The sequence below is a fragment of the Galeopterus variegatus genome, unplaced genomic scaffold, assembly GCF_000696425.1.
Source record: "Galeopterus variegatus unplaced genomic scaffold, G_variegatus-3.0.2 Scaffold2359, whole genome shotgun sequence".
Classification (NCBI taxonomy): Eukaryota; Metazoa; Chordata; class Mammalia; order Dermoptera; family Cynocephalidae; genus Galeopterus; species Galeopterus variegatus.
The window spans coordinates 66,397-76,282 of record NW_007728470.1 but is presented as its reverse complement, the minus strand read 5'-3'; the positions used below and the strand labels follow the sequence as shown (position 1 = coordinate 76,282).

The window sequence follows — 9,886 nt, the reverse complement described above, 5'->3', positions numbered from 1 at the left end:
GACATCAGACATCCTAGTTTGCCAGGGGGCCCTTATCATGGGTATTGGTGTGATTATCCTTTGGCCTTGTGAGATGAGGATAACAGCTCTGAGGCCCTGAGCAGGGCTCTCCTCCCTGCAAGTGAGTGGTTGTGAGAAGTAGCTATGACTGTTTTGCAGGTCAGTGAGGCCCAGCAGGTATGTTGGACTCAGCCAGTACAGCCCCATTCCTCTTTGGGCTGCTGTATTGCTAGAATCTCAGAATTAGATGGATCCCAGAGGCCAGCCCCCATCCAGAGCTAGAATCTCTTCCGTGGCCCCCTGTGATTCCCTCCTTTGCTTGCCATCCTCCAATGAAAAGAACTCAGTGACTTTCCAGGCAGAACATTTCCTTCTTGACTGGTAGAAACTTCTTCCTGATGTGGATTCTAAGTGCTGCCACCTTGGAAACACTACCCATTGGCTCTGGTTTTCTCTCTTGGGCCACCCAGGACATCCATCATCCCTTTCTGCATGCCAACCCTCTAGATAGTGGAGCCTGCCACCACATTTCCCCCAAGTCCTCCCTTCCCTAGACCAGATAGCTCCGGGCTCCTCAGCAACTCCTCACTGAGCATCACTCCCCTTGGCATCCTATTCACCTCCCCTGAATTTTCTCCAGTTCATCAGAGTACCCCAAAGTGGGGGTCTAGGGCCCAAGGTGGTACTGGGTCCAACCAGCAGAGTAGAGTAGAACTGCAGCCATTAGAGGAAGGTCCTATTGTTTCTTTGTCCCATTGAGCCATAGGTCTGCTGAAACCCGTCTTTAGAATGGTGCTATTCACAGTCTCACCTTTGTGCTTGGCTGGGGCTGAGGAGGCCAAGACCTGGGTTGATCCTTGGGGACATGGTTGGTTCTGAGCTTGGGGCCAGCCCTCACACCTCATTCTGCACACTGCACCTCCAAGCCTGCCTACAAACTTTGTAAACAGCTTAGGATCCTAAGGCTAGTTGGAGTGCAGAATGGGCAGGACAGCCCATCCCTCCTGGCAACAACTGCAATGTCCACAGAGAGCTGAGCTGGTGAGTTATCTGGGAGCCGGTGGCATACTTAGACCGAAACTTCCACCTGCTCTGGGTGAAGCAGGGTGCCTAATAGGAGTGGTGCTTAAGCCCTTCTAGGCTGGGTCCCTAGCAGCACCATGGCTCTGCCCCCACTTCTTGATGGGTGAGGTCAGAGGAAGCCCACAGCTCCATTAATCAAGTTAAGCAGACCTGGTGGTGTGCATGGCTGGGTTGGCCTCTGCCAGATGTCTCCCATTCCTGTCAGCAGAGCAGCACTTCAGACTGCATCCCATGTCCTACTCTGGCAACCAGGATTGGGGCCTCTGGCAGCCCTGTAATTATCTCAGTGGTAGATGGAGCAAGTCTGGCCAAGTCTGTGGCTCTCTTTTTATTCTGTGAGTTCATAGAAAATAAATGCAAGCCCCGATTTCTAAGAAGGTGGAGATAACAGTAACTCAGTCTGTTAACTTGTTATCTGCCCACCCTACCCCCTTACCTTCCACAGGCCATCGGTCCCATAAGCAGATATGTGTGTCAAGGACTGAGGTTCTGGGCATCAGGGGATTGGCCCACATGAGGAGGCAGCACCACGTGTGCTCTGAGGCCTGGCTATGAGTTTGTCTGGGATCCAGTGGGATGGGGGTGGGGGGTCAGCAGATAATAACATTCCAGTGCCTTCTTGTCTTCTCCACTCCTCCAGCTTCCCCACCTTCCTCTGCTTCTAACCTAAGCAGCACAGATTTTGTGCAATGACAAGGAAAGGGAACATTCCGTGCCAGGCTTTTAATTACAATTGCTTCGGGCTGCTGGCCTCCGTGCCAAATGGCCATGGAGAGTGTTTTGTCACACCACAAAGCCAACAAGGTCCAGTCCATGGTGCGTGCCCTTGGCACATGGTAAGGGTGGGGCTGTGCCCACTGAAGGAGAGCTGGGCCCAGAGTAGTTCACATGGGCATCAGAGCAGCTAGCCAAGTGCTGCCCTGGGCTTTAGGGAACCACTGGGCCTGATGGAAATGCCTGTTGGGACCTTTATAGCAGACTCCAGGGAAGGCCTGTAATTGGGTAGGAGAGGGGTCTCTGGGAGGAATGCCAAGCTCGGAAGGATGATGGGGATGGATGATCCTGTGGGGCCTAGCCAAGTGAGAGAAGTACAACAATAATCATGTCCACAGCACTTTACAAAGAGCTTTCCACTTTCTTGAGCATGCTTACCCCTCACATCAACCCTGCTTAGGAGACACAAGCTCAGAGGGGAAGTGACTTGCCCAGAGTCACACAGGCAGAAAACCAGGACTGAAGCCCCAGCCTCACAGCATCCAGCAGTGTTCCCATGAGGGGTAGGGGCAGATCCCTCAGGAGCCAGAGGAGCAGCCCAGGCAAGGAACAGATTACACCCCTGGAGCCGCCAGGGAATCCCTCGTTCAGGGTAGCACTGTGGTGACGCTGGTGAGCACCACATGCTCAGAGACTTTGGAGACGGAGCACCGGCTCTGCAAGGACAAGGACTTGTGGCTGGCAGAGGAACGGGGACTGGGGGCCTTCAGAGAGCTGCAGGGACCCATGCCAGGCAGGCAGCAGGAGAAGGCGGCCTTAAACTGCTCCCGGAATTTGCCTTGGTTGGGAGACAAAAGACACAGCCATAAGGAGACAAATGCAGCAGGAAGGGCCTTGAGCCCAGGAACACCCACGCAGCTCTAGCCAAGCTGCCTGTGAGGGGGTGAGGAGGGAGGGGTAGAGCCAGGATGGAGAGCCTCAGGGCAACCTTGGCACTGCCAGGGAGAGGGAAGGCAGAGGCCCTGGAGCAGGTTCCCAGGAGAAATGCAATTGTCATCTGATCCCTGACTGCCACTGGCTCAGAATCTGGCTCAAAATGTGGTGTCTGGCTCAGGGGCCTTGGGTCACCTCTGCCGTCCTCGGTGTGTGTGTGGGGGTGACTCAGGGCTCACTCTGTTGCTAGGCTTTTCCTGTCTCTGCCCTGTGATGATGAGAATGACAGCAGCAGCAGCCCTCACATATGGCAGTCACACTGTGCTAGGCACTGTGCCGGGTGCCTCAGCCTCTGTCACTAGAGCATCCCAGCACCCTGAGAGGTTGGAGTTCTCTATTCTCACTTCACAGATGAGACGCACAGAGGTACAGTGGCTTGCCCAAGGCCACCTGCCAGAAGCTGAACCAGGTTCTAATTCCAAAGCCCTTCTTTTAAAGGGGAGGAAGAGTGATACCACTTTGTTCAGCTCCAGTGTACCAGGGAAACAGATTCTGTCTGGAGCTGAAGCCTCTTTGATCATGTGTCATCAGCCAGCCAGGCTCTCCAGTGCCCAGCACTGAGCCAGGCACACAGTAGGTGCCCAGTAGGGTAGGCCAAACAAAGGCATGCATGTCAGGAAGTCTGCCCTTCCTCCCCTGAAGTGTTCTCTCCTCTGAGGTGGAAGCCCATGGCCAGCCTTGGTTGAGTTATGCTTGAGTCTCAGTGGAAGTTATATTGAGACCTGATCCCTTCTTTAACCTTTTAACCATTTCTCAAAGACTGTGTCAAGGCTTGAACAGTTTAAAGAACTGGACCAGTTCTTTAGAAGCTTAGGCCCAAAGTCAGAGGTCTGGTGAGTCACACTTCTGCTGAACCCAGCCTGGCGGGCCAGGCCATTACCACCCTTAGCTTGGGAGGTAGAGGGAGGAGGTGGGGACCGTGGGAGAGCAGAGAGAGGAGGCCTGGGGTGGGAGTGCAGGACTGGGGGGCCTGAACTTCCAGAGGGGAGAGCGGGAGGGCTGGTGTTGAAGGTAGGTAGACCCAGGGATGGCTCCTAAGATTCTGGGCACTCTGCCAGTGTGCGACTAGCTGGGCAGGGGAAGCCCTTTCCTGGACCTGGGCTGCCTCTGCCAGTGACTCTCCTTTAGCCCCAACACCTGGATTATGCAATTGTCCCCTTAGGCAGGGGCTCCCTCTATGGAAGATGGACTCCTCTGCCAGTGCTGAGCAGAGTGGGGCTGATTGGAGGCCCTGCTGTGCACGTACCCCGGGTGAACTGGCCTGGCCCCTGCCCTTCCACTCACTGGTCTGCAGGATCTGCAAAACTGGATCCTGGGTGCTGGCCACTTTGGGAGTGTGGCCTGTCTCCCACTCAACCCAGGGCTCCTGGGTAGGGCCAAGTCTTCTCTTTGGGGTGGAGGGGAGGGACTTCCCAGAGCAGGGTCACCAGGCCCAGAGACAGCAGGTGTATCCTTCCCCACCATCCTTTATTTGGGCCCTGGATTGAGGATGGGGAGACTGTTGTCCTGGGGCCTGTTGGCCACCCTCAGTTACTCTGCCAACCCAGCCCACTCACCGCTGAGGAAGTTGTAGATGATGGGGTTGGCGGCACTGTTGGCATACACCAGCCAGTGGGAGAAGGTGAAGCAGGCGTAGACGGCCTCTCGGTCACTGGCTTGGCGGAACATCCCAAACACCCTGGACGAGGGTGAAAGTCAGTCAGAAATGAGGTAGAGGGGTGTGTTTGTATGTGTGGGCATGTTGTTCGCAGAACTCGAGTTGTAAAGTACAAGAGTTGTGTCCACTGGGTGGCCCTTTCCTGGGCCTCTGGGTCTGAGGTCTTGACCACAGGTTTGGGTTCTCAAGCTCAGAAAGTATGACCAGAGTGCGCCTAGGGACAGTGACCAGGGTATATCTGCTCAGTCAGCGGCTATCTTGTCCCCTGGGGCTCCTCATCCACTTTCTCATCCATCCTCACAGCAACATGATGAGTCAGAGACATCATCCATTTTTCAGTTCAGGAAACTGAGGCTCGGAGATGTAAAGTGACATGCCCAAGACCATACAGGCAGGAGGTAACCAAGCACAAACTCAAACCGAGAATGTCTCCTATCCAATAGCCCATGTTCCTTCCCCAGCACCCTGTGGCCCCTCATTTGCTCGGCCCCTGTGTCCCTCCACCTGGAGTAGTGTCCCTGCAGAAACCTGCATGGCTTGCTCCCTCACTCCAAGTCTGCTCAACTGTCACTTCCTCAGAGAGGACTTTTTTTGAATCATTATATCTAAAACAAAAAACCCACCAACCCCATCATTGTCAACCTCTATCCTCTTTGCCTATTTCATTTTTCTTCATAGCCACTCTCCCTGCCTGACATTATCATATACATTGTTGTGTTTACTTTCCTTCTCTCCCACCAGAATGCAACTTCCATGAAGGCCGGACTTTGACTGTCTTGTGCACTTGGTCACTGTATACCCAGCCCCCTAAAATTTGATGATTGAATGAATGAATTTTCACAATAGCCTTAGGGGGACAGGACTGTTATTCTTTTCATTTTACAAATGAGACAGGCTCATAAAAGAGAAACGACCTGTCCCAATTCCTGCCACACAATGGAGAAGTGGTAGGCCAGGTCTTTCTCTAAAGCAGGGAGGCCTCCTTCCTTGGACCCCAAAGCTTCTCCCACCCCAAACTGTGCTCAGTGCTCTCACCTCTTGAGGACATTGAGGACACTGATAGGCAGGTAGCAGAGGGCAAACACCAGCAGCACCACCATCAGCATCTTGGCCGTCTTCTTCCGAGCTCGCATCTGCTTCACCTCGGCCAGGAAGGCGCGGGCCCGGGGCTGCAGCTCTGTGCTCGGGCCCTGCCCCTGCTCCTCCAGCTGGTCTGAGGGCCGCTTCCAGTTCCGCACCAGGGCTGAGGTGGTGCCGGGGATCTGTCCGGCACACAGAGACAGGCTCAGTTTTCTCACATATTAAGTGGAGCATGAGATATGGTGGTTAGGAGGATGCCAGACTAGCTGGGTGTGAATAGTAAAAAAAATGGCAGCTACTCAGAAGGATGTTAATTACTATTCTGTTCCAGGGTGGGCACTAGTACTTTCGGCCTTGAGTTCAGCTTGTCCCTGGGCCTTGCCTCTCTCCTGTTGCAGCCAGGATGGCATTTTCTGAAGGCAGAGAACTGTCTTCTCCCTAGACCAGTAGCCCCACCTCTTTCATCCCAGACAGTGACACCAGGGTGGGCCTCACCTGGCGGCCCCAGAGCTTGCGGAAGATCTGGAAATAGGCCATGGCCATGAGGCCCAGTGGGGCCAGGTAGGTGACAATGAAGAAGCAACTGTGGTAGATCTTGGGGTAGAGGTCATCTGCAGGGGCCAAGAGATGCAAGGGTTGGCCCCAATCTGGGAGCCCCAGCCTGCCTTGTTAGCAATGCCACTCTGTCCCAATTTGGGCCAAAGCAAGGCCTGGGGGCAACTGGACCCCATATAGGCACCATGGCGGAGAGGAATATTGGTAGTGCCCATCCTGGAGGGCCTCCAAGCAGATGTCTACACTGGAGGAGATACCCACCCTAGGGGTACATCTGGTAGATGCCCGCTCTAGGGTGTCCTTTCATGAGATACCCACCCTGGGGGTGCCCACCCTGAAAGTGCCCCTTATAGGCACCTGCCCTAAGGGTATGTGCCCCAGGGGTGCCCACTTCAGGGGTGCCTGCCCTAGGCTCCCACCATTACCTGCCCAGCGTTCGTCACAGACAGAGAAGAGCCGGGTGCGGTTGGCTAGCTCGGGCAGCACACTGCTGCATTCCATGACAGCAGCCTGAGGCACCATGACAGCCAGCGACACAGCCCAGATGCCCAGAATGGAGCCACGGGCACGCCGGGCAGTGCTCTTGAACAACAGTGGGTGGCAGATGGCATACCAGCGGTCCAGGGCGATGAAGCTGAGAGTCAGCACTGCCACTGACACGGACACGGCCTACCCCATGGGGACACAACATCAGTCCTCTTGGAGACCACCCAGAGACATAGGGGTGGGTGAGTGTGTGTGTGTGTGTCGCGGGGGGTGTTACAGCCCAGAGATAGCCAGCAGCCAGGTGTAGTGCAAATCCTGACTCTACCACTTATGCTGGCTATGTAAATTTGGGCAAGTCACTCACCCTCTCTGGGCCTCATCTGCAGAATGGGAATATATCATCTTCCTGGCAGGATTCTTGTGAGAATAAATGAAATCATATATGGAAAATGTCCAGTTCGAAATCTGGTGCTGCCCTACTATGAATAATAACACTTATGGAACTTAATATATACCAGGCACTGTTCTCATCATCCTCACAACAACCCCACAAGGTGGGTGCTATTACCCCATGTTACAGAGGAGGAAACTGAGGCACAAAGTTCCCTCACGTGTCTGTCTTTATGCTCAGCGTCACCAGAGTTAATCAGTTGAGTGGAAAACCCCCAAACAATGAGAAATCCAAAAGGCATTTCTCTCTGCCCTGTGATGCCATCCTTTCCCCTGGCTGTTAGAGAAGCTGTTAGGAAAAAAAGTCCTCTTTCTGGGAGACAGTGATGAGTCTGGGTCAGTGGTGTGGGTAGGCACTGACTCATGGAGAGGGTCGGGGGATAAAACTGAGAGGTCATACCGGCCCCTGGCCACCTTCCACTACACTAACCCCATCTGGACATCCTCGTTTCCACCATAGGGGGATGGAGGACTCTGGCCAGATGTAGAGGGGAGGCGAGGAGACTGTTTCCATCAGGTGCCTTCAAATCTGCCCCTCTTGGGATCAGGGAGTTGGCCCAGTGTGTTTGTGTCAGTGTCATTGTGGACTTGTGCCTCTCTCACCGCTACTGTGTGCTTGTGTACCTGGACATGACTATATGTGTCCACGCATGGCCATGTATGTCTGTGGGTGTGACCAGGAGGGGATCTCTCTATGAGTACGTGGGGCTGTGTGTCTGTGTCCTTGAGTGCTGGGCCTGATGGCCTGCCCTTGCTGGCAGTAGAGGATGACACTGCAGGGGTCCTGAGCCACTGAGACGTGTCTGAAAGACAAGTCTGAGGGTCACTGAGATCTATTTAAGGCCATGGTTTTTGTACAGGTGTGACAGGGGGTGGTGAGAGCTGGGCAGAGCTCACCTGAAGGTAGGGGATGACCTTGCAGAGGGCATGGCCGAAGAGCCAGGACTCGGTGATATCCACCAGCAGGCTGGCCGGCAGGCAGATGGCTGTCACCAGCACGTCAGCCAGGGACAGGTTGACGATGAAGTAGTTGGTGACCGTCCTCATGTGGTGGTTCCGCCACACCACCAGGCAGACTGCCGGGTGCGGCGGAGTGAGGTGAAGCCCACGGCAGAGCCACGCCCATCCTAGCTCCGCCCCGTCAGCGAGCCCCTCCCCCTACACCACCCCACCAGCAGGAGGTGAGGGATGGAGGTGCGGTGGGGAGAGGAGCAGGCGAGCCCCAGGACCCCCTCCAGTCCCCGGGGGAAGCCTGCAGCACCACAGGGCGAGACCTACCTAGCGTGTTGCCCACCAGGGCCACGAGGAACACAGCCACGTAGGCTGCAATGAGGACCCACTCGTACTGCTTCGGGTATAGATAGTCGCGCCACAGATAGCGGAGAAACTCGTCTTCATAGTCTGGAGGCACGGGGGACGATTCCCCGCTGCCAGTGGGGACCCCCGTCTGGGTCCCTGGGGTGGCTGAGGGCTCCATGAGCTCAGGAGCCGCCGCAGCCGAGGGGCATCCTGGGCTTTGCGGAGGGAGGGGAGCCCGGGCCAGCCCTCAGCCCACTCCCCTCAGGAGGCCCAGAGTCTTGCACCCGGGTCTTTTGGGTCCCAGCCCCAAAATTCCTGAAGGAAGGAAGGAAGGAAGGAAGGAAACGTTAGGGAGTGTGCCAGGTGCTCTGCATGTAAGCTCCCTCTTACGTCGTGAAAGCAGTGGAGGAAGACAGACCTGGGTTGCATCCCAATTCCACACAAGTTGCTCTTGGGTAACTTCGCCTCTTTCAGCCTCAGTTTCCCCATCTGTCCAAAGGGGTAATAACCGTACCTACTTCACAGAGTGGCGGTGAGGAGTAATGAGCTCTAATGAGTGCCAAGTGCATCACCCAGAACCTGGCACGGGAAGGCGTTGCTGGGTGCCACTAGTAGGGAGCCCTGCTTTGCAGACGAGGAGATGGAAGCTCAGAGAGGTTGAGCCCCTTGTTCAAGGTCACAAAGCTACTAAGCCAGGTCTGTTTGCATCCACCGAACACCACAGATTTTGGGAAGGAAGACATCCGATTGCAAATATTCTCTCTTGAGTCAGTTCACAGGCCTTAATTTTTGGTTGGAAAAAAGGGTCAAGGGAGGTGTTAGAGACCCAGGCCCCGCCCACCAGACCCTTCCGGCGGACACGCACGCGCGCGCGCGCACACCCACCCACACCCACCCACACAGTGGAGGCAGGGGCTGGGGGAGGAACTGACATCCTCTTTGAGAGATAGGGGAGAGCCCCAGGCCCAGCTGCCGGGCACTCAGGCCCCCTGCTCTGCCCACCTCGAATCCTGCGGGCCGCCATGTGCCCCGACGGCCGCCAGGGGTCGCTGGGCCGGCGCGCGGCCGCTCCCTCCATTCATAAATTCGGGCTCGCCCCGCCCCTCCCTCCTCCCTCGTTCCTGGCTGGGCAGGAACGACCCCGGACAAGTGTGGGAGGGTTGTTGGTCCTGGGAGACCCCTGGGGGAAGGGGGGGGGACTCCTTCGTTCCCCACCTAGCGCCGGCGGACCCGCTCCATTAGAGGGACCTCCCTGCACCTCGGGGGCTGCGGGGAGAGTGGGGCGCAGGGAACAAGGGCGCCGGGGGTTCCGCTGGGTCCTGCCGGGAGGATGGCAGAGCCGGCTGGGAACGCCGCCTCCGGATACCCAGATCACCCCCCAACTCTCGGCTCCCCCCACCCCCCGCCGCGGGTCCTTTGGGACACCCATCCCGGGCCTGGGGGTCGCCCCGCACCTGTTGGCTCCGGGACCTGGGCGTTCTCGGCTGCTGGTCCTTGGACCTTGCACCGGGGACTTCGCCTTCCTGCCGGGAAGGCCGGTCCCTCGGAGCTGGGGTTGGGGAGGGGAGC

The 9,886-nt window shown here is 56.3% G+C and overlaps 1 protein-coding gene across 2 annotated transcripts; it reads right to left on the bottom strand.

The window, feature by feature from the left end:
* Nucleotides 1–1,393: 1,393 nt before the first annotated feature.
* HCRTR1 (hypocretin (orexin) receptor 1) lies at nt 1,394–8,598 on the bottom strand. Of its 2 annotated transcripts, none has more exons than XM_008581447.1 (7): nt 8,297–8,598; nt 7,916–8,094; nt 6,508–6,751; nt 6,023–6,138; nt 5,483–5,709; nt 4,347–4,468; nt 1,394–2,154 (listed from the first exon to the last, which is right to left on the bottom strand). In XM_008581447.1, the coding sequence occupies exons 1-7, from the start codon at nt 8,493–8,495 to the stop codon at nt 1,988–1,990; spliced, it is 1,254 nt and encodes a 417-aa protein (XP_008579669.1). In that variant the 5' UTR covers nt 8,496–8,598; the 3' UTR covers nt 1,394–1,987. The 2 variants fall into 2 exon arrangements, with proteins under 2 accessions (XP_008579669.1, XP_008579668.1); XM_008581446.1 differs by lacking the exon at nt 1,394–2,154 and adding an exon at nt 2,184–2,635.
* Between the last annotated feature and the right edge of the window lie 1,288 nt (nt 8,599–9,886).